This window comes from Manis javanica, chromosome 10 (genome assembly GCF_040802235.1).
Source record: "Manis javanica isolate MJ-LG chromosome 10, MJ_LKY, whole genome shotgun sequence".
NCBI lineage: Eukaryota > Metazoa > Chordata > Mammalia > Pholidota > Manidae > Manis > Manis javanica.
The window spans coordinates 112894390-112919459 of NC_133165.1; the positions used below are offsets into that span (position 1 = coordinate 112894390).

The following is a 25070-nucleotide window of genomic DNA, read 5'->3' on the forward strand; positions in this document are numbered from 1 at the left end:
GGCTTCCCAGGAGAGCTCTGGCACCCGAGGACAGAGCCCTGGGTGTAACCCCAGCACATCACATCCTGACCTTCCCAGAGTCCACCCTGTTGGGCTGTCGTAGAGGAAGAGGGGTGGCGGAAAAGATGTGCCGGCTGAGCAGCTGGCCCATGGGGTAGGGTGGGTGTGCTTAGGCTGAAAGCTGGGCATCAGGCTGAGCAGGCCCTGCCCACCCCCAGGGCCTGACTGGCTGGCAGCTGGCAGCAGCCTATTGTAGCCCCTCCCAGCAGGAGCCAGGACCTCAGGGAGGACTTTGTCCCTAAGCCCAGGTGCTACTGGTGGGTCTCCATGGGTGACTTGGGGAAGCTGTCCTCTTCTGAGCCCCAGTATACCCAGGCCTCCCTTGGGGTCAAATGCCAGGTAAGGATGGATGAGGCAGGGGCAGGGGCTGGCCCTAGGGAGGCTGGGGAACCCCGATCACTGCAGGGGGCCTGTGTATGATTCAGAAGCCATATTGGTCATCCCCAGACTGGTTTATTGTACAAAGAACACCGCTGGGGAGCAGGCTGAGAGTTAGTATCCCTCACTAGCGGATCACAGCACACAGCTGGTAAGGGTATGGGGTCACTATGAACGTAGTGACACGGTGGTCGCTGGGGCGGGGCTGCCCAGCGGGCACCGAGAAGCTGAAGCGCTGCAGGAGGCAGGTGAAGAACAGGAACAGCTCCATGCGGGCCAGGGGCTCCCCTAGACACAAGCGGCGGCCTGCGGGTGCGTTGGAGGACTCAGTGAGCCTGGGGGCCTCGGCCCCACCCCTCCTAGAATGCCCAGGGAGGGGCTGGCCAGCCCCGCACCCCACGGGCACCTGCTGAGAAGGGCATGAAGGCCTCCTGCTTGACGAAGCGCCCCTGGGCGTCCAGGAAGTGCTCGGGGTGGAAGCGGAAGGGCTTCTCCCACACGGTCTCGTCCTTCAGCACTGACGACAGGTTGGTGATGAGCGTCGTCCCCTGGAGGGACATGCCTGCATGGGTGGGGTCTCACTGGGGGACGCAGGCATCCCTGCTCCTGGCCACGAGTGGACACGCTGTGCCTGGCACACATCTGGACTCTTTCTGGTAACCCTGAGCCCAAGAAGCTCCTCGACACCCTCCCAGTCCCCAGGGCAGGGCAGGTGACCCGCCTCCCATGGGTGCACTCCCTGTCCCTGTCCCTGCTGCATAAACAGGCTCCTCCAACACAGTGAGGCACACTTCACTTTGGCGGCCGCACCCGAGTGGGCCCTGAGTGGATAAGGCCGGCCCGCCTGCTGGCATCCCCACCTGCGCCCAGTGTGGCCTTCGGTACCTGTGGAAATGAGGGTCGGGTGGCTAGGGGTCCAGGCCTGGCCCCACCGTGCAGTGCCCATTGCTGGGGCTACCAGATGGCACTGATCTGTGGCAAGGAGGGCCACAAGCCTACCTTGGGGATGAGGAAGCCTTGCACGACAATGTCCTTAGTTGTCATGTGGGGCAAGTTCAGTGGGATGATGTCCCCAAAGCGCTGTACCTCATGGACCACGGCCATGGTGAAGGGCATGCGTGCCTGGTCCTGCATCTCCGGTCGCCGCACCTGCCCTATCACCTCATCGATCTCCTCTTGGACACGGCCTGGACAGTTAAGGGACCGCGCAGTGGTCAAAACTCACAGTGTTAGGTTCCAGCAGCCTGCTGACTCCTGGGTAGGGCTATGCACATTTGGAAGAGGGGGTCATGCTGAAGCCCAGCGTCTGCTCAGAGCTCCTAGTGGGCAAACCCGGCTGAGTGCCCCAGCCTCTCCCTGTCCCCCATGCCCATCCCACCCCGCCCTCCAGCTGGGCTCACGCTGCACATCCGGGTGCAAGATCATGAGCAGCAGGGCCCAGGTCAGCGTGATCGAGGTGGTCACCATCCCGGCAAAGAACAAGTCAGCCACCACTAGGCGCAGGTTCTCCTCACTGAAGCTGCTCTTGGGGTTCCCCTTGGCCTGGGCCATACAGAGAGGGAGCATTCATGGGCAGGAGGCGGACCCCCAGATGGCCTCCAACTCTGCCCCTTTCAGCCCAGGTGGCCCATCACTGACTGATACATGGGTCACACCTTACTTGGCCTTTGCTTCGTGGCCCCCTAAATCCACACCCGCTGGTCCTGATCCTGGCACCTCACCTTCTCCACCTCATCCAGGAAGGCATCAGTCAGACCTCGGGGTGGCTGGTCCTGGTCTCGGGTGATCCTATTTTCGGCAATCAACTCATCCACCAGGTATAGGAAGGCTTTCTGACCTTGGAAGACCTTGCCAGACAGCCCTGGGATGTGCCGAAGCACGGGGAACATGTTCATCACCTGTGTGGGCCAAGATGTGGAGTCTAAGGTCATTCCTATGCTCGGGTGTCAACTGTACCAGTCAGGTCCCCTCTGCTCCAGGGCGACCCCTGGTACCTTCCTACTGGGGTCCTTGACCCATTCTGCTGGCCCTAGGACCAGAAGGATAAACAACCTAAAATGAGCTCAGGGGTTGGAGGGGCTTCCAGCAAAGGAGGTACAGTTTCCTTAGCCTTCTCTCAGGCTTCCTCGCCCTGAGCTGTCCTCTCCCAGCTCTGTCGTCTGCAATTCCCCACCTCCAGGCCTTTCCTCTTGCAGTGGCCTCTCCTGGAATGCCCTCTCTCCATGCCTCTGTAGGAATGCTCCTTCGGGGAGGCACATTGCAGGGAGGAGGCCTCCCCCTAGGAGCTGTCTCTGCAGGGTTCTGTACCTGGTGCAGGAATCCTGTGCCCTCCTTCATTACATCCTCTGATAGGTCCAATAGCTTGAGGAAGCGCAGGTCGTTGTACTCGAAGCGGCGCCCGAAGGTGAGCGAAGTGATCACATTGCTCACCGCTTTATTCAGGAGCACACTGGGGCTAAAGGGGAGGCCTGGAAGGGACCGTGCAGGTGAGGGGGCCGCCTGCCTACCCTCCCAGCCTCAGCATCCCTGTGTCCAGCGCACCCTCCATACCTCAACACTCACCAAGGTGGTCAGCAAAGGCGGCACAGAGACATGAGGCCTCCTCGGTCACCCACTGCTCCAGTGACTTCTTGCCCAGGCCCAAGTTGCGCATGGTGGACACAGAGAAGCGCCTCTGCTCACGCCAGGCGCGCCCGTAGTGGGCCAGGATCACCCCTGGGGGTGGGGCAGCAGTATGGGCGGGGCTGAAGAAGTGTCTAAGCCCCGCCCACTGGATACTGGCTGCGAGGAGGCTCGTCTGCCACCCTGCGTCTGCCAATCAGGAATAGGCCGTGCCTCCTCTTTCTCTTTGGACTTCCAGCCCGCTTCTGCGCAAGAACCGCTGTTGTTTCTGTCCCTCTTTTGATCAGGTCGTGCACGAGGTAGCACATTTGAGGAGGCCTCTCACCCTGCTCGCTGCCAGAACCGCCCACATTGGCATCACGCCAGGTACTTCCCCGCCACACTCCTGCCCCAGCCCTGGAACCTAGAACTTCCTCCGTGCCCGGGGCCCAGCATTCACCATCACTTCTGTCTGCCCCACGTCGATACCCCCCGTTTTCCGGTCCCTGCCGGCCCAGGCCCCTTCCCGTGGGTGCCCCTTCCTAGCTTGCCTTGGGAGTGGGGCCCGAATCCCAGGAACTCTGTGAGGGGCATTGGTGGGCGGTCGGCTGTGTCCTCGCCGCAGTCCACCAGTGCCTCGCGCACAGCTGCCAGTCCATTGAGCACGACCATGGGCTTCCAGGCCATCTGCACACTGAACACGTCCCCGAAGCTGCACCGCAACTGCAGGCCGAGTGTCAAAGGCGTTGATCAAGCCCAGTGACACCAGGCTGCTGGCCCCAGACTCATGGCACTAATCTGGGGGAACCTCTGGGCCGCTGGCAGCTAACGGGTACAAGGGTGACATCTGGCTTTGAGACATTGGGGATCACATCCTTTATGGTTTAGGACCTCTCATTTTATCAGCCTACTCAGCTATGATTTTATAAAAGTCACCAAAATTGTTAGTAGGCCAGTTAGCATCCCACCGTATAGGTGAAGAAACGAAGTTCACAGGTGAGCAGTGAGACCCCAGGACTCACACATTTGAATGGGATCCTGTCTTTTCTCACCTGGATTTCAGGATTTAAAAGTGGCTCATGACTGCAGGTTTTACCCCATTTCTTTCTGATGTAATCAAAAGGGACTGGGGTTCACATACTTCCGTGCTGTCCAACTGGATCCCAAACCCACTGCCTAGTCTCATGCCCCTCCAGACCTTTCCACCTCTGACCCTTTGTAAACCAAAACTTACCTTGGTCCTGCACAGATGCCCCCCTGCGGGAAACCTCTCTCCTGCCTCCTCTTCTGGGCCTAACTTTTCTCCAGCCTGTGACGTAACACACCACCCACTGACTGCTGCTAGGTGAAATCCCCAGGGCCTCTGCTGCCCTGCCCAAATGTGCCCATCATCCTCACCTGGCTAATGCTGTGAGGAAGGTCCTGGAAGTCCAGCTGCAGCAGGTTGCCCAGCCCAGGCAGCGGCAAGGGGCCGGGCGGGTAGCAGGGGGCCCAGCGTGTGCGCCGGTGCATCAGGTCCACCAGGAGCAGAAAGATGGCCAGGGCCACGGCCAAGGGCCACAGTGTATCCCCGCTCAGCAGCCCCATGACTGCCTCAGTGCCCTCCTGGCTCCTCTGGGTGCACTGGAAGTTCTCACCACAGCAGACTCTTAGGACAAGGCCACAGTCACCACACCGCTGGGCACACCCAGCCTCGGCAGTGTTTATGAAGGAAGGTGGGACTGACCTTTGTCCTCTGCACTACGCCAACCTGTCAGGAATACAGTGCTGCCAGAGGGGAATGCCATTACAATTTCAGGAAATGCCATGGACGTTAAGTGCAGGAGCGGCCATTAAAGTCCTGTCCCTCCTGCCCTCTCCAGGTGCTGACACAAGGTACTGGGAGAGGAGATGAGAGGTCCCTACCACCTGCCTGACTCCCCTGCTTTCACCGGCTCTGAGAACCAACCAGTGATCTCTGGAATTGATCCTGCCACTCGCCTGTCAACACTAGGCTCACACTGCTAATGTGGTCACAGCCTGGTCCCCAGACACGTCCTTTCCTTCCTGTACTCACCTGCCTGCTATGGAGCAGCCTTCACCTGAGAGGTCAGGCACGCCTACTTGATGAGGAGAGCAGAGGTGCGGGGACGGGGGCAGGGACACAGAGGAAGACAGAGGTTCCCCCCTGTCCCGGTACCTCACCCTTCATGCTTGACAGACACAGACACACCTAATCACACACAAACCAATCACGCAGTCTCAGGCACCACCCTCATGCTCACACACACACACACACACAGCTGCACACAGTCCCACCAAATACAAATGTACACACGCACACACTCAGCCACACTCAGACGACTCTCAAGAGCACAGCCTCCCACACTCCGGGACACATACTCACACACACGAGCACACACACAGCCAGCACCAAGTTCCCTCGTTCTCAGTGGTGCCCGCGGCTACCCGGACTGCACCTCTCCCACCAGGGGCTGCTCCCAGTGAGTGCACAGCGTCCCCTGCCCCGCAGCACAGCCCAGGGCCCGAGGCTGTGGCCTCGCTGTGGCCAGCTTTCACCTGGGCGTAGGGGGCCACAGGGCTGTTCTCTGAGCTCCCCGTTTCTCCTGACTGGCCACTGTGGAGCCTGGAGGCTCTTTCCCACGCTTGTGACATGCACCCGTCGCGTTCTGAGGGTCACGCTTCCTGGCCTCTGTGGTGCTGATGCAAAATCGGACGTTAACATCTGGGAGGATGGTTCTCTTGCTCATGATGAGGCGTGTCTCACATCTTTCTCGAAGCTTTCAAGGTTCTGTATGTTTGAAATACACTTTGTTCCTGTTCCTCGCACTGGATCATCTCAGCTGACCGGTCTTCCAGGTCACTGGCCTTTCTTGTGCCTGTTCATACCTTCTCTTGAGTTGTCCGTGTTGTGAATTTTCACTTCAGTTACAGTACTTTGCCACTCCAGGATTTCTACTGGGGTCCTTCTCATAATTTCTGTTTCACTATGGGTAGTCAGCAATTGGTGCGATGTCACTTCCACACTTTCCTCCAGTGCTTCAGACATGGTGACTTGATTTGTGTGAACATATTGAATTTGGTGACACACGGTTTCTGTCCAGCCACTGCCGCATCAGGGTCATGGTCGATCGCCCTTATTCCTGTGTCTGGGCCACACTTCCTTGTTCCTCTGTCTCTCTTGTTACTTTCTGTTGAATGCTGGTCATGTCAAGTCATACAGTGTGGCAGAATTGGAGATCAGACTCTCCTTGTCCCCCAGGACTGCAGTTGTAGAGGTTTCTTTGCTGAGTGACTTTTCTGCACTCATTCTATAAGGTCCCCGTTGCTTGTTATATGTGGCCACTCAGTTAGCTTAGTGTCCAGCTGATGGCTGGTTAGAGACGTCCTGGAATGCCCGGAAACCGTGACTCTCGCAGGCTCTGCTGTCCAGAGTTGCTGTGTGGTCGGGGCTTCCGTCACTCAGTCAGACACAGGCTCTGGACCTTACAGCTTCCCGTAGCCTTCACCTGCTGTTTGCACGGAACCTCCACGTCAGGCACAGGTCTTCCCTCCCTGAGCAACACACAGCCCGACACATGTGCATGGCGTGCTAGATTCCCAGGAATGTAAAGCCCTATGGACACCTCCGGCCCCACCTGCTCATTTTGAGCTTTGTGGGTAGTGTTTTGCTTACCCCAGTTCTTCAGCACTGCCTCAGGCAGCTTTGATTTAAAAACGGCCTCTGGTTGCTGCCCACAAACTCTCAAGAGGAAAAGGCTCTTTGCACTAGGGGAGCCCTCAAATCCAACACAGGCTGCCCTGCAATCAGGGTCTCCCAGCGAAACACCAACGGGTGAAATGTTGACAATTCTTTGGCCGTGAGGCTTTGCGCATGCCCCACCCCCACGTGCTCCTTCAGGGCACCGCAGAGCCTCCCTGGGATTGCGGGCAGTTACTTTTCCAAGCTACTGCTGTACTGGAGAGTGGGCCTTGGGCACTAGGCAAGATTAAAGGACACAGAGCTTGCCTTTCTTCCTGAGGCTCTTGAAAAAAAGTGCTCTTGAGTAGCACTCAAGAGCTTTTGGTTAATACCCAAATTTATGAAAAGCTGTCTGACCATTCGTGTTTGTTTCGTCATTGCACATCTGGAGCGCCAAGTTTTCAGAACTCTGTCATTTTTGTTGATCTCATTAGTCCCGTGAGCGTTGTTTATGTGACGTTACATGTCTTAAAATGTCTTTATTGATACTTGACTAATACTTCAGCTGGGTATAAAATTGTAGTTAGGAAATCACTTTCCTGCATAATTTTGTAAATATTTGTCATAGTCTTTGACATCAAGGGGTGGTATTGAGAAGTCTGATGCAAGTTGAATTGCTACAACTGAGACTTCTTAATTCTCTCTCCCTCTGAAGCCTTGAGGCCATTGTTATTGTCACCCTGCCAAGGTGGGGGACACCTCTCACTCAGCAGTTGATGTGGATGTCGACTACTGACGCCATTCCCCATCACAGGGCTTGGACAGGCCTTATCATCCGCAACACCGAGGGATCAGGGCAGGGTAGGGCTGGCCTCTCCATTGGGTTTGAAATGTTTGAGAGGCCAGGAGAGAAGCCCAATGTGGATTTTTCCTGTGGTTTAGTGACATGACAGGGTGAGGACTCAAGGTGGGATGGTTACCAGCTTGGTGATCTGAAACCCCATTAGGCTTAATGGAGAGACACCAGGGATTTATCCCCACCTGTCCAGGTGTGGAGAACCAAGGATGTGAAAGAGGTGGGTGGTTAAAAGCAGTCAGAAGTCACACACCAAGAACAGAATCACTACCTCAGAATGAGGAGAAGCCGAATGAGTGAGATGCACTGACCTCCCGAGAGAACCTCCCTGCCTCCTGCTTCCTTCCCGGCGGCAGGAACTCAAGCCCAGTCCCGTCAGGCGGTGGCAAACCTGGGCTCTTTCCAGTGCTGCTCTGCTGCCTGGCATCCGAGGGTACCCCGGCCCTGGATAAAGTACCTCCTAGCAGGGGACCCTCGGGGCATGCCTGTCTGTGATGTCTAGAGGCCTCTGAGGTGGACAGCAAGGAGGAGAGTCCTGGGGGCTGGGTCCCGCAGCTGCTGAGGTGGCCCTGGCTGGGCTGCTTGTTCCCAGCCCCTGACATCCCCAAGACTCAGAGCCGGGAATGAGAAAGTGTCCGGTCACTCCAACTGTGTAAGTGGCTTCTTCTGCGGGTCCAGCTGCCCCCATCAGGGGCCTCCCATGTTCACAGGCCCAAGGTAGCCCGTCCACACACCCTGTCCCGATGAGCTGCAGGAACGGCACCTCCTGCCTTGAAGCCCTCACATGGCACTGGGTACTCAGAGGCCTTCTGGCTGACTCAGTGCAAAGGGGCAGACTTAGCTCCCTGAGTGCTAGGGGGAGGGAGCTCCCTGTCCTGAGGGCATTCAGAGGATGGGACCCCTGGGGATGTTGTTGGGTGGGGGGATCCTCTCGCAAGAAGTCCTGTGCTTTGAGTTCCTGTGGTCCCTGAGCTGTCACCTGAATGCACCACGAGGTCTGCCCAAGGCTGTGCTAAGGAGACTCTCCTTAGGGCCCTAGGTTGAAGCTTGAGTACTCAGTCCTATAGCAGCCAAAGGTCGGGTGGGCACCAGGTGGGGACCACAGTCCTCATCCTGGTCCAGGGCTCCACACAGCCCCAGAAGTCAGAGCAGAAGGTGCCAGTGGTTACCTTGTGCACCCATCTGGTTGCCAGAGGGGAAACAAAAGCCTAGGGCAGGAGGGACAGGCCAAGTCAGAGTGCTGTGGCAGAGCAGCAACCAGAGCCTGGGTGCGCTCCTCAGTGGCCCCCCGCCGGGCCTCCTCCTCCTCCGCCCTCCCTGATTCGCTGAGGTCCAAGGTTGACCCCTGTCTCCCTGCTTCCAGAGCATGCCTGTGGTGCACAGAGCTCACACCTGCTCCGGCTGAAACCTCGGAAGAACCCGGCCATTCAGAGGATGCTGCCTTCACTGGGAAGGGGACCGGCCCCCTACCACTGCACCCTGGCCCTGAGTGGCAACTCCTGCTGGGCAAGGACCTGGCCATGGGCAACACGTGGGGCTGGCAAAGGGGGTCCATCCCAGCGGCGGTGACCGAGAGGCTCAGAGAGGTGGCTCACTCCTGTGGTGCGACAGGGCTTCCCGGGGGAGCCCCGGCACCCAAGGACAGAGCCCTGGGTGTAACCCCGGCACATCACATCCTGACCTTCCCAGAGTCCGCCCTGCGGGGTGTGCTAGAGAAAGGGGGGTGGCGGAAAAGATGTGCCGGCTGAGCTGCTGGCCCGTGGTGTGGGGTGGGTGTCCTTAGGCTGAAAGCTGGGCATCGGGCTGAGTGGGCCCTGCCCACCCCCAGGGCCTGACTGGCTGGCAGCTGGCAGCAGCCTATTGTAGCCCCTCCCAGCAGGAGCCAGGACCTCAGGGCAGACGTTGTCCCTAAGCCCAGGTGCCAGTGGTGGGTCTCCATGGTGACTGGGGGAAGCTGTCCTCTTCTGAGCCCCAGTATACCCAGGCCTACCTTGGGGTCAAATGCCAGGTAAGGATGGATGAGGCAAAGGTGAGGGGAGGGCTGGGGAACCCCCAAAAGCGTAGGTGCATGGATGGGATTCGGAGCCGGGTAGGTCACACCTGGAATGGTTTATTGTACAACAGGCGGCCGCGGGGGAGCGGGTGTGGGTTAGGTTCCCCACTAGCGGGGCACAGCACACAGCTGGTAGGGGGATGGGGTTACCAAGAGGGCATAGACCCCGTGGTCGCTGGGGCGGGGCTGCCCAGCGGGCACCGAGAAGCTGAAGCGCTGCAGGAGGCAGGTGAAGAACAGGAACAGCTCCATGCGGGCCAGGGGCTCCCCTAGACACAAGCGGCGGCCTGCGGGTGCGTTGGAGGACTCAGTGAGCCTGGGGGCCTCGGCCCCACCCCTCCTAGAATGCCCAGGGAGGGGCTGGCCAGCCCCGCACCCCACGGGCACCTGCTGAGAAGGGCATGAAGGCCTCCTGCTTGACGAAGCGCCCCTGGGCGTCCAGGAAGTGCTCGGGGTGGAAGCGGAAGGGCTTCTCCCACACGGTCTCGTCCTTCAGCACTGACGACAGGTTGGTGATGAGCGTCGTCCCCTGGAGGGACATGCCTGCATGGGTGGGGTCTCACTGGGGGACGCAGGCATCCCTGCTCCTGGCCACGAGTGGACACGCTGTGCCTGGCACACATCTGGACTCTTTCTGGTAACCCTGAGCCCAAGAAGCTCCTTGACACCCTCCCAGTCCCCAGGGCAGGGCAGGTGACCCGCCTCCCATGGGTGCCCTCCCTGTCCCTGTCCCTGCTGCATAAACAGGCTCCTCCAACACAGTGAGGCACACTTCACTTTGGCGGCCGCACCCGAGTGGGCCCTGAGTGGATAAGGCCGGCCTGCCTGCTGGCATCCCCACCCGCGCCCAGTGTGGCCTTCGGTACCTGTGGAAATGAGGGTCGGGTGGCTAGGGGTCCAGGCCTGGCCCCACTGGGCAGTGCCCATTGCTGGGGCACCAGGTGGCAGGTGGCGTTGAGCTGTGGGAAGGAGGACCTCAGGCCTACCTTGGGGATGAGGAAGCCTTGCACGACGATGTCCTTAGTTGTCATGTGGGGCAAGTTCAGTGGGATGATGTCCCCAAAGCGCTGTACCTCATGGACCACGGCCGTGGTGAAGGGCATGCGCTCCTGGTCGAGCATCTCCGGTCGCCGCACCTGCCCTATCACCTCATCGATCTCCTCTTGGACACGACCTACACCAACAAGCGACCTACAGCATTCAGGACCCAGAGCACTGGACTCCTGAATGTGTGTCGGGGTGTCCCCACATGGAGGAGCGTGTCAATATGATCCCTGGGCTTGGACCAGCATCTGCTCAGAGCTCCTAGTGGCCAAACCCAGCAGAGTGCCCCAGCCTCTCCCTGTGCCCCATGCCCATCCCACCCCGCCCTCCAACTGGGCTCACGCTGCACATCCGGGTGCAAGATCATGAGCAGCAGGGCCCAGGTCAGTGTGGTTGAGGTGGTCACCATCCCAGCAGAGAACAGGTCGGCCACCACCATGCGCAGGTTCTCCTCACTGAAGCTGCTCTCGGGGTTCCCCTTGGCCTGGGCCATACAGAGAGGGAGTGTTCATTTGCAGGAGCCTGAACCCCAGATAGCCTCCAACTCTGCCCCTTTCAGCCCAGGTGGCCCATCACTGGCTGATACATGGGTCACACCTTACTTGGCCTTTGCTTCATGGCCCCCTAAATCCACACCCGCTGGTCCTGATCTTGGCACCTCACCTTCTCCACCTCATCCAGGAAGGCGTCAGTCAGGTCTCGGGGTGGCTGGTCCTGGTCTCGGGTGATCCTGTTTTCTGCGACCAGCTCATCCACCAGGGACATGAAGGCCTTCTGCCCTGAGAGGACTTTGTCAGCCAGCCCCGGGATGTGCATGAGCACAGGAATCGAGTTCAGCACCTGTGTGGGCCATGATTTGGGCCCAGGTGTTTCTTGGGCTCAGGTGTCACATGTAGCAGTCAGGTGCCCACTGCCTCCAGGGTCTCCCCTCCAGGTCCTCCCTACGCGGGCACCTTAGCCCTGTGTGCTGTGTCTAGGCCCAGGAGGAAAAAACTCAATTCCAAGTCAAGGGTTGGAGGGGCTTGCAGTGAAGGAGGTAGAGGTTCCTTAGCCTTCTCTCAGGCTTCCTTGCCCCCAGCCCACCTCTCCCAGCTCTGTCGTCTGCGATCTCCCACCTCCAGGCCTCTCCTCTTGCAGTGGCCTCTCCTGGAATGCCCTGTCTCCATGCCTCTGTAGGAATCCTCCATCAGGAGGCCCATGGCGGGGAGGATGCCTCCCCCACGGAGGTGGCCGTGCATGCTTCCATCGTGCCTGCAGCTCCTACCTGGTTCAGTAATCCTGTGCCCTCCTTCGTTATTTGCTCAGTTAGGCCTAGTAGCTTGAGGAAGCGTGGGTCGTCGTACTCGAAGCGGCGCCCGAAGGTGAGCGAGGCGATCACGTTGCTCACCGCTTTATTCAGGAGCACGTTGGGGCTAAAGGGGCGGCCTGGAAGGGACGGAGCAGATGAGGGGGCCGCCTGCTGGTCCTCCCAGCCTCACCCTCCCTGTGTCCAGCCCACCCTCCATGTCCCGACTCTCACCAAGTTGGTCGGAGAAGGCGGCACAGAGGTACGAGGCCTCCTCGGTTATCCACTGCTCCAGGGACTTCTTGCCCACGCCCAAGTTGCGCATGGTGGACACAGAGAAGCGCCTCTGCTCGCGCCAGGCGCGCCCATACCGGGCCATGATCACCCCTGGGGGCGTGGAGTGTTCGTGGGCGTGGCTGGGGAAGTGCCCAAGCCCCGCCCTCCGACGGCTTCACCTGCGGCCCGTCCTCTGGCAGTCAAACCTCGGCTCTGCCCCCTGGTTCTGCTCAACCTCGCCCCTTAGTAAGGCTCCCATGTCTTCCTGCTCTTGCAACGTCCCTTTCAATGAGGTCCCGCCCCGCTATGTAACTACCGTCGCACCCCTTCCGCCCATTCTCCGCCCGTTTCTGCTTTTACAGTCTCATCCCTCTGATAAGGACCCACTTAAGGTTGCAACCACACAGCCCTTTCACCTTTGATAAGGCCTCTCCCGTGACTCGCTGCGAAACCCGCCCACATTGGCATCGGGTCAGGTCCTTTCCCGCCGCACTTCCGCCCCAGCCCTGGAACCTTCTCCTTCCTCCGTGCCCTGGGCCCAGCATTCACGATCCGTTCTGTCTGCACCAGGTCGAGACTCCCCGGTCTCCAGACCCTGGCGGCGCAGGCTCCTACCCGCGGGTGCCCCTTCTTGGCTTGCCTTCGGAGCGGGGTCCGTAACCCAGAAGCTCATTGAGGGGCGTGGGTGGGCGGTCGGAGGTTTCCTCGCCGCGGTCCACCAGCGCCTCGCGCACAGCTGCCAGTCCGTTGAGCACGACCACGGGCGTCCAGGCCATCTGCACGCTGAACACGTCCCCGAAGCGGCGCCGCATCTGCAGGACGAGCGTCAAGGGCTTTGGTCAAGTCCGGCTGCATCAGGCAGCCTGCTGGCCCCAGACTCCCGGCGCTAATCTCGGGGAGCCCCTGTAAGGACCACAGTGAGCGGCAGCAAGGATGACACCCAGCTTCATGACGACGCTGGGGTCACATGCTCTATGGTTGAGGACCTCTCCCTGTGGAGGAGCCCTGCCAGCCAGGACTTCGTAAAGGTCACCAAACTGTGAGTAGGCCAAGTTACCATCCGCTTGTGCTGGTGAAGAAGCCAAGTTCATAGGTGAGCACCAAGATCCGAGGACCCTCAGTGGCAACACCTTTGAACTGAGTCCGTGGTCCTCTTTCAACCTCGGTTTCTTTGTTTAGAAGGTGCCCAGGGCGAGAGTCCTGTCCTCCATTGTGAAGACCTTTCCTCCTGATGCAGTCAGGGAGCATGCAAGTTCACGTTGGACTTGCAATCAGGGGCCATGTAAGCGCACACTGGACTTGCAATCTTGGGGCATGCAAGTTCACGTTGGACTTGCAATCACGGGGCATGCAAGCGCACACTGGACTTGCAATCACGGGGCATGCAAGCGCACGTTGGACTTGCAATCAGGGGGCATGCAAGCGCACGTTGGACTTGCAACCAGGGGGCATGCAAGCGCACGTTGGACTTGCAACCAGGGGGCATGCAAGCTCACGCTGGACTTGCAACCAGGGGGCATGTAAGGCACACACTGGACTTGCGATCAGGGGGCATGAAAGTTCACAGTGTACTTGCAATCAGGGGGCATGAAAGTTCAGACTGGACTTGCTATCAGGGGACATGCAAGCGCACATTGGACTTGCAATGAGGGGGCATGCAAGTGCACATTGGACTTTAAGATTTTTCAAACTAGATCCCAAACCCATTGTGAGCTCCACCCCCAACCAGTTTCAAGAAATTTCTTTCTGATGTAATCAGAAGGCAATGGGGTGCACACACTTCAATGCTATCCAGTGGATCTCAAACCCACTGCCTTGTCTCACGCCCCTCCAGACCTTTGCTCCCTGCGACCCTTGGTAAACCAAAGCTCTCCTCGGTCTCTGCTCGGATGCCCCCCTGCAGGAAACCTCTCCCCTGCCTCCTCTTCTGGGTCTAACTTTTCTCCAGCCTGTGACTTACACACCACCCACTGTCTGCTGCTACACGGGGACCCCAGGACCTCTGCCCCCTACCCAGTGCTCTACCCTCCTCAATCCTCACCTGGCCAAAGCTGCGAGGAAGGTCCTGGAAGTCCACCTGCAGCATGTTGCCCAGCCCAGGCAGCGGCAAGGGGCCGGGCGGGTAGCGGGGGGCCCAGCGTGTGCGCCGGTGCATCAGGTCCACCAGGAGCAGAAAGATGGCCAGGGCCACGGCCAAGGGCCACAGTGTATCCCCGCTCAGCAGCCCCATGGCTGCCTCAGTGTCCACCGGGCTCCTCTTCACACACTGCTGTCCCTCACAACGCACCGCTCCTGGAATCAGGCCTGGCTGGGTGCTCTCAGCACATACGGTGCGCTCAGCCTGCCTGCGCGCTGTTTTTAGAGCCGAAGCTGACCTTTACCCTATGCACTAAGCCAATCTCGCCTGGTACACTGTGGGGCATGAGGACAGGTCACGTGTGGGTGTAGCCACTGAAGTCCCGTCCCTCCTGCCCTCTCCAGGTACTTACCCAGGGTACAGGGAGAGGAGATGAAAGGTCCCCACCACCTGCCCTGCCTGACTCCCCTGCTTTCACCGGCTCTGAGAACCAACCAGCGATCTCTGGAATTGATCCTGCCACTCACCTGTCAACACTAGGCTCACACTGCTAATGTGGTCACAGCCCGGTCCCCAGACACGTCCTTTCCTTCCTGTACTCACCTGCCTGCTATGGAGCAGCCTTCACCTGGGAGGTCAGGCACGCCTACTTGATGAGGAGAGCAGAGGTGCGGGGACGGGGGCAGGGACACAGAGGAAGACAGAGGTTACCCCCTGTCCCGGTACCTCACCCTTCATGCTTGACAGACACAGACACACCTAATCACACACAAACCAATCACGCAGTCTCAGGCACCACCCTCATGCTCACACACACACACACACACAGCTGCACACAGTCCCACCAAATACAAATGTACACACGCACACACTCAGCCACACTCAGACGACTCTCCAGAGCACAGCCTCCCACACTCCGGGACACATACTCACACACACGAGCACACACACAGCCAGCACCACGTTCCCTCGTTCTCAGTGGTGCCCGCGACTACCCGGACTGTACCTCTACCACCAGGGGCTGCTCCCAGTGAGTGCACAGCGTCCCCTGCCCCGCAGCACAGCCCAGGGCCCAAGGCTGTGGCCTCGCTGTGGCCAGCTTTCACCTGGGCGTAGGGGGCCACAGGGCTGTTCTCTGAGCTCCCCGTTTCTCCTGACTGGCCACTGTGGAGCCTGGAGGCTCTTTCCCACGCTTGTGACATGCACCCGTCGCGTTCTGAGGGTCACGCTTCCTGGCCTCTGTGGTGCTGATTCAAAATCGGACGTTAACATCTGGGAGGATGGTTCTCTTGCTCATGATGAGGCGCGTCTCACATCTTTCTTGAAGCTTTCAAGGTTCTGTATGTTTGAAATACACTTTGTTCCTGTTCCTCGCACTGGATCATCTCAGCTGACCGGTCTTCCAGGTCACTGGCCTTTCTTGTGCCTGTTCATACCTTCTCTTGAGTTGTCCGTGTTGTGAATTTTCACTTTTACAGTACTTTGCCACTCCAGGATTTCTACTGGGGTCCTTCTCATAATTTCTGTTTCACTATGGGTAGTCAGCAATTGGTGCGATGTCACTTCCACACTTTCCTCCAGTGCTTCAGACATGGTGACTTGATTTGTGTGAACATATTGAATTTGGTGACACACGGTTTCTGTCCAGCCACTGCCGCATCAGGGTCATGGTCGATCACCCTTATTCCTGTGTCTGGGCCACACTTCCTTGTTCCTCTGTCTCTCTTGTTACTTTCTGTTGAATGCTGGTCATGTCAAGTCATACAGTGTGGCAGAATTGGAGATCAGACTCTCCTTGTCCCCCAGGACTGCAGTTGTAGAGGTTTCTTTGCTGAGTGACTTTTCTGCACTCATTCTGTAAGGTCCCCGTTGCTTGTTATGTGTGGCCACTCAGTTAGCTTAGTGTCCAGCTGATGGCTGGTTAGAGACGTCCTGGAATGCCCGGAAACCGTGACTCTCACAGGCTCTGCTGTCCAGAGTTGCTGTGTGGTCGGGGCTTCCGTCACTCAGCCAGGCACAGGCTCTGGACCTTACAGCTTCCCGTAGCCTTCACCTGCTGTTTGCACGGAACCTCCACGTCAGGCACAGGTCTTCCCTCCCTGAGCAACACACAGCCCAACACATGTGCATGGTGTGCTAGATTCCCAGGAATGTAAAGCCCTATGGACACCTCCGGCCCCACCTGCTCATTTTGAGCTTTGTGGGTAGTGTTTTGCTTACCCCAGTTCTTCAGCACTGCCTCAGGCAGCTTTGATTTAAAAACGGCCTCTGGTTGCTGCCCACAAACTCTCAAGAGGAAAAGGCTCTTTGCACTAGGGGAGCCCTCAAATCCAACACAGGCTGCCCTGCAATCAGGGTCTCCCAGCGAAACACCAACGGGTGAAATGTTGACAATTCTTTGGCCGTGAGGCTTTGCGCATGCCCCACCCCCACGTGCTCCCTCAGGGCACCGCAGAGCCTCCCTGGGATTGCGGGCAGTTACTTTTCCAAGCTACTGCTGTACTGGAGAGTGGGCCTTGGGCACTAGGCAAGATTAAAGGACACAGAGCTTGCCTTTCTTCCTGAGGCCCTTGAAAAAAAGTGCTCTTGAGTAGCACTCAAGAGCTTTTGGTTAATACCCAAATTTATGAAAAGCTGTCTGACCATTCGTGTTTGTTTCGTCATTGCACATCTGGAGCGCCATGTTTTCAGAACTCTGTCATTTTTGTTGATCTCATTAGTCCCGTGAGCGTTGTTTATGTGACTTTACATGTCTTAAAATGTCTTTATTGATACTTGACTAATACTTCAGCTGGGTATAAAATTGTAGTTAGGAAATCACTTTCCTGCATAATTTTGTAGATATTTGTCATAGTCTTTGACATCAAGGGGTGGTATTGAGAAGTCTGATGCAAGTTGAATTGCTACAACTGAGACTTCTTAATTCTCTCTCCCTCTGAAGCCTTGAGGCCATTGTTATTGTCACCCTGCCAAGGTGGGGGACACCTCTCACTCAGCAGTTGATGTGGATGTCGACTACTGACGCCATTCCCCATCACAGGGCTTGGACAGGCCTTATCATCCGCAACACCGAGGGATCAGGGCAGGGTAGGGCTGGCCTCTCCATTGGGTTTGAAATGTTTGAGAGGCCAGGAGAGAAGCCCAATGTGGATTTTTCCTGTGGTTTAGTGACATGACAGGGTGAGGACTCAAGGTGGGATGGTTACCAGCTTGGTGATCTGAAACCCCATTAGGCTTAATGGAGAGACACCAGGGATTTATCCCCACCTGTCCAGGTGTGGAGAACCAAGGATGTGAAAGAGGTGGGTGGTTAAAAGCGGTCAGAAGTCACACACCAAGAACAGAATCACTACCTCAGAATGAGGAGAAGCCGAATGAGTGAGATGCACTGACCTCCCGAGAGAACCTCCCTGCCTCCTGCTTCCTTCCCGGCGGCAGGAACTCAAGCCCAGTCCCGTCAGGCGGTGGCAAACCTGGGCTCTTTCCAGTGCTGCTCTGCTGCCTGGCATCCGAGGGTACCCCGGCCCTGGATAAAGTACCTCCTAGCAGGGGACCCTCGGGGCATGCCTGTCTGTGATGCCTAGAGGCCTCTGAGGTGGACAGCAAGGAGGAGAGTCCTGGAGGCTGGGTCCCCCAGCTGCTGAGGTGGCCCTGGCTGGGCTGCTTGTTCCCAGCCCCTGACATCCCCAAGACTCAGAGCCGGGAATGAGAAAGTGTCCGGTCACTCCAACTGTGTAAGTGGCTTCTTCTGCGGGTCCAGCTGCCCCCATCAGGGGCCTCCCATGTTCACAGGCCCAAGGTAGCCCGTCCACACACCCTGTCCCGATGAGCTGCAGGAACGGCACCTCCTGCCTTGAAGCCCTCACATGGCACTGGGTACTCAGAGGCCTTCTGGCTGACTCAGTGCAAAGGGGCAGACTTAGCTCCCTGAGTGCTAGGGGGAGGGAGCTCCCTGTCCTGAGGGCATTCAGAGGATGGGACCCCTGGGGATGTTGTTGGGTGGCGGGATCCTCTCGCAAGAAGTCCTGTGCTTTGAGTTCCTGTGGTCCCTGAGCTGTCACCTGAATGCACCACGAGGTCTGCCCAAGGCTGTGCTAAGCAGACTCTCCTTAGGGCCCTGGGTTGAAGCTTGAGTACTCAGTCCTATAGCAGCCAAAGGTTGGGTGGGCACCAGGTGGGGACCACAGTCCTCATCCTGGTCCAGGGCTCCACACAGCCCCAGAAGTCAGAGCAGAAGGTGCCAGTGGTTATCTCGTGCACCCATCTGGTTGCCAGAGGGGAAACAAAAGCCTAGGGCAGGAGGGACAGGCCAAGTCAGAGTGCTGTGGCAGAGCAGCAACCAGAGCCTGGGTGCGCTCCTCAGTGGCCCCCCGCCGGGCCTCCTCCACCTCCGCCCTCCCTGATTCGCTGAGGTCCAAGGTTGACCCCTGTCTCCCTGCTTCCAGAGCATGCCTGTGGTGCACAGAGCTCACGCCTGCTCCAGCTGAAACCTCGGAAGAACCCGGCCATTCAGAGGATGTTGCCTTCACTGGGAAGGGGACCGGCCCCCTACCACTGCACCCTGGCCCTGAGTGGCAACTCCTGCTGGGCAGGGACCTGGCCATGGGCAACACGTGGGGCTGGCAAAGGGGGTCCATCCCAGCGGCGGTGACCGAGAGGCTCAGAGAGGTGGCTCACTCCTGTGGTGCGACAGGGCTTCCCGGGGGAGCCCCGGCACCCAAGGACAGAGCCCTGGGTGTAACCCTGGCACATCACATCCTGACCTTCCCAGAGTCCGCCCTGCGGGGTGTGCTAGAGAAAGGGGGGTGGCGGAAAAGATGTGCCGGCTGAGCTGCTGGCCCGTGGTGTGGGGTGGGTGTCCTTAGGCTGAAAGCTGGGCATCGGGCTGAGTGGGCCCTGCCCACCCCCAGGGCCTGACTGGCTGGCAGCTGGCAGCAGCCTATTGTAGCCCCTCCCAGCAGGAGCCAGGACCTCAGGGCGGACGTTGTCCCTAAGCCCAGGTGCCAGTGGTGGGTCTCCATGGGTGACTGGGGGAAGCTGTCCTTTTCTGAGCCCCAGTATACCCATGCCTACCTTGGGATCAAATGCTAGGTAAGGATGGATGAGGCAAAGGTGATAGTAGGGCTGGGGAGCCACGAACACCACAGGTGCGTGGGTGGGATTCGGAGGTCAGGTAAGTCAACCCCGGACTGCTTTATTGTAAAACAGGCGGCCGCGGGGAAGCGGGTGTGGGTTAGGTCCCCCACTAGCGGGACACAGCACACAGCTGGTAGGGGGACGGGGTCACCATGAATGAATAGACCCCGTGGTCGCTGGGGCGGGGCTGCCCAGCGGGCACCGAGAACCTGAAGCGCTGCAGGAGGCAGGTGAAGAACAGGAACAGCTCCATGCGGGCCAGGGGCTCCCCTAGACACAAGCGGCGGCCTGCGGGTGCGTTGGAGGACTCAGTGAGCCTGGGGGCCTCGGCCCCACCCCTCCTAGAATGCCCAGGGAGGGGCTGGCCAGCCCCGCACCCCACGGGCACCTGCTGAGAAGGGCATGAAGGCCTCCTGCTTGACGAAGCGCCCCTGGGCGTCCAGGAAGTGCTCGGGGTGGAAGCGGAAGGGCTTCTCCCACACGGTCTCGTCCTTCAGCACTGACGACAGGTTGGTGATGAGCGTCGTCCCCTGGAGGGACATGCCTGCATGGGTGGGGTCTCACTGGGGGACGCAGGCATCCCTGCTCCTGGCCACGAGTGGACACGCTGTGCCTGGCACACACCTGGACTCTTTCTGGAAACCCTGAGCCCAAGAAGCTCCTCGACACCCTCCCAGTCCCCAGGGCAGGGCAGGTAACCCGCCTCCCATGGGTGCCCTCTCTGTCCCTGTCCCTGCTGCATAAACAGGCTCCTCCAACACAGTGAGGCACACTTCACTTTGGCGGCCTCAGACGAGCGAGCCCTGAGTGGATAAGGCCGGCCCGCCTGCTGGCATCCCCACCTGCGCCCAGTGTGGCCTTCGGTGCCTGTGAAAATGAGGGTCGGGTGGCCAGGGGTCCAGGCCTGGCCCCACTGGGCAGTGCCCATTGCTGGGGCACCAGGTGGCAGTGGCCTACCTTGGGGATCAGGAAGCCTTGCACGTCGATGTCCTTAGTTGTCATGTGGGGCAAGTTCAGTGGGATGATGTCCCCAAAGCGCTGTACCTCATGGACCACGGCCATGGTGAAGGGCATGCGCGCCTGGTCCTGCATCTCCGGTCGCCGCACCTGCCCTATCACCTCATCGATCTCCTCTTGGACACGACCTACACCAACAAGCGACCTACAGCATTCAGGACCCAGAGCACTGGACTCCTGAATGTGTGTCGGGGTGTCCCCACATGGAGGAGCGTGTCACTCTGATCCCTGAGCTTGGACCAGCGCCTGCTCAGAGCTCTTAGTGGCCAAACCCGGCTGAGTGCCCCAGCCTCTCCCTGTGCCCCATGCCCATCCCACCCCGCCCTCCAGCTGTGCTCACGCTGCACATCCGGGTGCAAGATCATGAGCAGCAGGGCCCAGGTCAGTGTGGTTGAGGTGGTCACCATCCCAGCAGAGAACAGGTCAAACACCACCAGGCGCAGGTTCTCCTCACTGAAGCTGCTCTCGGGGTTCCCCTTGGACTGGGTCATACAGAGAGGGAGCATTCATGGGCAGGAGACGGACTCCCAGATGGCCTCCAACTCTGCCCCTTTCAGCCCAGGTGGCCCATCACTGGCTCATCATTGCCCACACCTTCTTGGCCTTTGCTTCATGGCCCCCTAAATCCACAACCACTGTTCCTGTTCCTGGCACCTCACCTTCTCCACCTCATCCAGGAAGGCGTCAGTCAGGTCTCGGGGTGGCTGGTCCTGGTCCCAGGTCATCTTGTTTTCAGCGAGGAGCTCATCCACCAGGGACGCGAAAGCTTGCTGCCCTTGGAGGGCCTTAGCAGCCAGCCCCGGGATGTGCAGGAGCACAGGAATCGAGTTCAGCACCTGTGTGGGCCAAGGTGTGGGATCCTGGGTACTTCCTGGGCTCAGGTGTCACATGTACCAGTCAGGTGCCCAGTGCCTGCAGGGTCTCCCCAGCAGTGACCTGGTTCCTCCCTATTTGGGGGTCTTGACTTTCTCTGTTGGCCCTACACCCAGAAGGATAAATGTAAAATCTCCGGATCCCGTGTTGTCAGCCTTCTCTGGGGAGGGCTGACCTGGGCCCACCGCTCCCAGCTCTGTCGTCTGTGATCTCCCACCTCCAGGCCTTTCCTCTTGCAGTGGCCTCTCCTCCAGTGCCCTTTTCCATTCGTCCGTAGGAATGGTCCATCAGAGAGGGTGGACCAATCTCAGGGATCAGAGTGACACGCTCCATTGCAGGGCGGAGGCCACCTCCACGGGGCTGGCCCTGTATGGCCCCCGGGCGCCTCCACCCACGCACCTCGCGCAGAAGACCCGTGTCCTCCTTCACAGCGTCCTGAAGTACATCCAATAGCTTGAGGAAGCGTGGGTCGTCGTACTCGAAGCGGCGCCCGAATATGAGCGAGGCGATCACGTTGCTCACCGCTTTATTCAGGAGCAGGTTGGGGCTAAAGGGGCGGCCTGGAAGGGACGGAGCAGATGAGGGGGCCGCCTGCTGGTCCTCCCAGCCTCACCCTCCTTGTGTCCAGCCCACCCTCCATGCCCCGACTCTCACCAACTTGGTCGGAGAAGGCGGCACAGAGACATGAGGCCTCCTCGGTTATCCACTGCTCCAGGGACTTCTTGCCCAGGCCCAAGTTGCGCATGGTGGACACAGAGAAGCGCCTCTGCTCGCGCCAGGCGCGCCCATAGGGAGCCAGGATCACCCCTGGGAGCGGAGCGGGCTCGTGGGCGTGCCTGGCGGAGAGCGCACGTCCCGCCCTCCGACCTCTGAGCTGCGGCTTCGGCAGCGGCTCCGCCACTGCCAATCAAACCTCGGCCCGTCCCCTGTTGAGCTCAACCTCCGCGCCCCCTTACCTGAGACTCCGCCTCCGGTCAGCTAACTCAGTACCGAACCGTCCCCTGTTTTATTCACCGACCCGCCCCTTTCTGCAATTGCTCCACCCCTTTTCTGCTCTTAAGAGTGCCGCCCCTTCCTTAAGGACCCCTTAAGGTTGCGACCACTCAGTCCTCCCACGTTTCCTGAGCCCTCTCTCCAGGGTTTGATGCCAGACCCTCCCAACCAGCATCGGGCCAGGTCTTTCCCTGACACACTCTTCCCGCCCCAGCCCTGGAACCTAGAACTTCTTCCGTGCCCTGGACCCAGCATTCACCATCACTTCTGTCTGCCCCACATGGAGACCTCCCGGGCGTCCGGTCCTTGCCGGCCCAGGTCCCACCCCGCGGGTGCCCCTTCCCAGCTAGCCTTGGGAGCGAGGCCCGAAACCCAGTAGTGTGGTGATGGGCACAGGTGGGCGGTCGGAGGTTTCCTCGCCGCGGTCCACCAGCGCCTCGCGCACAGCCGCCAGTCCGTTGAGCACGACCACGGGCGTCCAGGCCATCTGCACGCTGAACACGTCCCCGAAGCGGCGCCGCATCTGCAGGCCGAACGTCAAGGGCGTTGGTCAAGTCCGGCCGCATCAGGCAGCCTGCTGGCCCCAGACTCCCGGCGCTAATCTCGGGGAGCCCCTGGAAGGACCACAGTGAGCGGCAGCAAGGATGACACCCAGCTTCATGACGACGCCGGGGTCACATGCTCTATGGTTGAGGACCTCTCCCTGGAGGAGCCCTGCCAGCCAGGACTTCGTAAAAGTCACCAAACTGTGAGTAGGCCAAGTTACCATCCCCTTGTGCTGGTGAAGAAGCCAAGTTCATAGGTGAGCACCAAGACCCGAGGACCCTCAGTGGCAACACCTTTGAACTGAGTCCGTGGTCCTCTCTCAACCTGGGTTTCTTTGTTTAGAAGGTGCCCAGGGCCAGAGTCCTGTCCTCCATTGTGAAGACCTTTCCTCCTGATGCAGTCAGGGAGCATGCAAGTTCACATGGGACTTGCAATCAGGGGGCATGCAAGTTCACGTTGGACTGGCAATCAGGGGCCATGTAAGCGCACACTGGACTTGCAATCTTGGGGCATGCAAGTTCACGTTGGACTCGCAATCAGGGGCCATGTAAGCGCACACTGGACTTGCAATCTTGGGGCATGCAAGTTCACGTTGGACTCGCAATCAGGGGGCATGCAAGCACACAATGGACTTGCAATCTTGGGGCATGCAAGTTCACGTTGGACTTGCAATCACGGGGCATGCAAGTGCACACTGGACTTGCAATCAGGGGGCATGCAAGCGCACGTTGGACTTGCAATCAGGGGGCATGCAAGCTCACGCTGGACTTGCAACCAGGGGGCATGTAAGCACACACTGGACTTGCGATCAGGGGGCATGAAAGTTCACAGTGGACTTGCAATCAGGGGGCATGAAAGTGCACATTGGACTTTCAGATTTTTCCAACTAGATCCCAAACCTATTGTGAGCTCCACCCCCAACCAGTTTCAAGGAATTTCTTTCTGATGTAATCAGAAGGCACTGGGGTGCACACACTTCAATGCTATCCAGTGGATCTCAAACCCACTGCCTTGTCTCACGCCCCTCCAGACCTTTGCTCCCTGCAACCCTTGGTAAACCAAAGCTCTCCTCGGTCTCTGCACAGATGCCCCCCTGCAGGAAACCTCTCCCCTGCCTCCTCTTCTGGGTCTAACTTTTCTCCAGCCTGTGACTTACACACCACCCACTGTCTGCTGCTACACGGGGACCCCAGGACCTCTGCCCCCTACCCAGTGCGCTACCCTCCTCAATCCTCACCTGGCCAAAGCTGCGAGGAAGGTCCTGGAAGTCCACCTGCAGCATGTTGCCCAGCCCAGGCAGCGGCAAGGGGCCGGGCGGGTAGCGGGGAGCCCAGCGTGTGCGCCGGTGCATCAGGTCCACCAGGAGCAGAAAGATGGCCAGGGCCACGGCCAAGGGCCACAGTGTATCCCCGCTCAGCAGCCCCATGGCTGCCTCAGTGTCCACCGGGCTCCTCTTCACACACTGCTGTCCCTCACAACGCACCGCTCCTGGAATCAGGCCTGGCTGGGTGCTCTCAGCACATACGGTGCGCTCAGCCTGCCTGCGCGCTGTTTTTAGAGCTGAAGCTGACCTTTACCCTATGCACTAAGCCAATCTCGCCTGGTACACTGTGGGGCATGAGGACAGGTCACGTGTGGGTGTAGCCACTGAAGTCCCGTCCCTCCTGCCCTCTCCAGGTACTTACCCAGGGTACAGGGAGAGGAGATGAGAGGTCCCCACCACCTGCCCTGCCTGACTCCCCTGCTTTCACCGGCTCTGAGAACCAACCAGCGATCTCTGGAATTGATCCTGCCACTCACCTGTCAACACTAGGCTCACACTGTTAATGTGGTCACAGCCCGGTCCCCAGACACGTCCTTTCCTTCCTGTACTCACCTGCCTGCTATGGAGCAGCCTTCACCTGGGAGGTCAGGCACGCCTACTTGAAGAGGAGAGCAGAGGTGCGGGGACGGGGGCAGGGACACAGAGGAAGACAGAGGTTTCCCCCCTGTCCCCGTTCCTCACCCTTCATGCTTGACAGACACAGACACACCTAATCACACACAAACCAATCACGCAGTCTCAGGCACCACCCTCATGCTCACACACACACACACACACACACACACACACACACACACACACACACAGCTGCACACAGTCCCACCAAATACAAATGTACACACGCACACACTCAGCCACACTCAGACGAC

The 25070-nt window shown here is 59.0% G+C and overlaps 4 protein-coding genes across 6 annotated transcripts in view; 1 reads left to right on the forward strand and 3 right to left on the reverse strand.

Annotated features, from left to right (window-relative positions):
• Window positions 1-5096, forward strand: part of LOC108407519 (uncharacterized) — a 30023-nt gene extending 24927 nt beyond the window's left edge. Inside the window, exons 9-10 of one of the 2 annotated variants that reach the window (XM_073213962.1) lie at window positions 3348-3426; window positions 4902-5096. In XM_073213962.1, the coding sequence (XP_073070063.1) occupies window positions 3348-3426; window positions 4902-4908 (86 nt within the window). In that variant the 3' untranslated portion in view covers window positions 4909-5096. Of the gene's footprint in view, window positions 1-801; window positions 934-3347; window positions 3427-4901 lie in introns of those variants that run through there. The other variant, XM_073213963.1, reaches the window with a different exon arrangement.
• On the reverse strand, window positions 494-5235 carry LOC108407520 (cytochrome P450 2D14). 2 transcript variants are annotated; one of them, XM_073213956.1, is made up of 10 exons: window positions 5096-5235; window positions 4438-4789; window positions 3591-3762; window positions 3001-3153; window positions 2746-2906; window positions 2160-2336; window positions 1839-1980; window positions 1525-1625; window positions 845-986; window positions 494-744 (listed from the first exon to the last, which is right to left on the reverse strand). In XM_073213956.1, exons 2-10 carry the CDS (start codon window positions 4624-4626, stop codon window positions 566-568), a joined length of 1416 nt encoding a protein of 471 aa, XP_073070057.1. In that variant the 5' UTR covers window positions 4627-4789; window positions 5096-5235; the 3' UTR covers window positions 494-565. The 2 variants fall into 2 exon arrangements, with proteins under 2 accessions (XP_073070057.1, XP_073070056.1); XM_073213955.1 differs by having other exon boundaries at window positions 1438-1625.
• A 4432-nt stretch (window positions 5236-9667) lies between these two features.
• LOC140843659 (cytochrome P450 2D17-like) lies at window positions 9668-14608 on the reverse strand. Its single transcript, XM_073213953.1, has 9 exons — window positions 14277-14608; window positions 12876-13047; window positions 12194-12346; window positions 11939-12099; window positions 11338-11514; window positions 11017-11158; window positions 10617-10804; window positions 10018-10159; window positions 9668-9917 (listed from the first exon to the last, which is right to left on the reverse strand). Exons 1-9 carry the CDS (start codon window positions 14463-14465, stop codon window positions 9739-9741), a joined length of 1503 nt encoding a protein of 500 aa, XP_073070054.1. The 5' UTR covers window positions 14466-14608; the 3' UTR covers window positions 9668-9738.
• Window positions 14609-19486: 4878 nt separating this feature from the next.
• On the reverse strand, window positions 19487-24546 carry LOC108389276 (cytochrome P450 2D17-like). The gene is made up of 9 exons (XM_073213954.1): window positions 24115-24546; window positions 22683-22854; window positions 21993-22145; window positions 21738-21898; window positions 21125-21301; window positions 20806-20947; window positions 20406-20593; window positions 19837-19978; window positions 19487-19736 (listed from the first exon to the last, which is right to left on the reverse strand). Exons 1-9 carry the CDS (start codon window positions 24301-24303, stop codon window positions 19558-19560), a joined length of 1503 nt encoding a protein of 500 aa, XP_073070055.1. The 5' UTR covers window positions 24304-24546; the 3' UTR covers window positions 19487-19557.
• Window positions 24547-25070: the final 524 nt, after the last annotated feature.

What these genes read in the sequence shown, in the direction of transcription:
- LOC108407520 (XM_073213955.1), bottom strand. Translation starts at nt 4,626, where the DNA reads ATGGGGCTGCTGAGCGGGGATACACTGTGGCCCTTGGCCGTGGCCCTG. An exon ending in GCACAGGATTCCTGCACCAG is followed by an intron (nt 2,337 to 2,745) that starts GTACAGAACCCT and finishes TGGCCCACACAG; the next exon opens with GTGATGAACATGTTCCCCGT. An exon ending in CTTCATGCCCTTCTCAGCAG is followed by an intron (nt 745 to 844) that starts GTGCCCGTGGGG and finishes ACGCACCCGCAG; the next exon opens with GCCGCCGCTTGTGTCTAGGG.
- LOC140843659 (XM_073213953.1), bottom strand. Translation starts at nt 14,465, where the DNA reads ATGGGGCTGCTGAGCGGGGATACACTGTGGCCCTTGGCCGTGGCCCTG. An exon ending in GCACAGGATTACTGAACCAG is followed by an intron (nt 11,515 to 11,938) that starts GTAGGAGCTGCA and finishes TGGCCCACACAG; the next exon opens with GTGCTGAACTCGATTCCTGT. An exon ending in TCCTGGATGAGGTGGAGAAG is followed by an intron (nt 11,159 to 11,337) that starts GTGAGGTGCCAA and finishes TGTATGGCCCAG; the next exon opens with GCCAAGGGGAACCCCGAGAG.
- LOC108389276 (XM_073213954.1), bottom strand. Translation starts at nt 24,303, where the DNA reads ATGGGGCTGCTGAGCGGGGATACACTGTGGCCCTTGGCCGTGGCCCTG. An exon ending in CTTGCACCCGGATGTGCAGC is followed by an intron (nt 20,594 to 20,805) that starts GTGAGCACAGCT and finishes TTGTTGGTGTAG; the next exon opens with GTCGTGTCCAAGAGGAGATC. An exon ending in AAGGCTTCCTGATCCCCAAG is followed by an intron (nt 19,979 to 20,405) that starts GTAGGCCACTGC and finishes ATGTCCCTCCAG; the next exon opens with GGGACGACGCTCATCACCAA.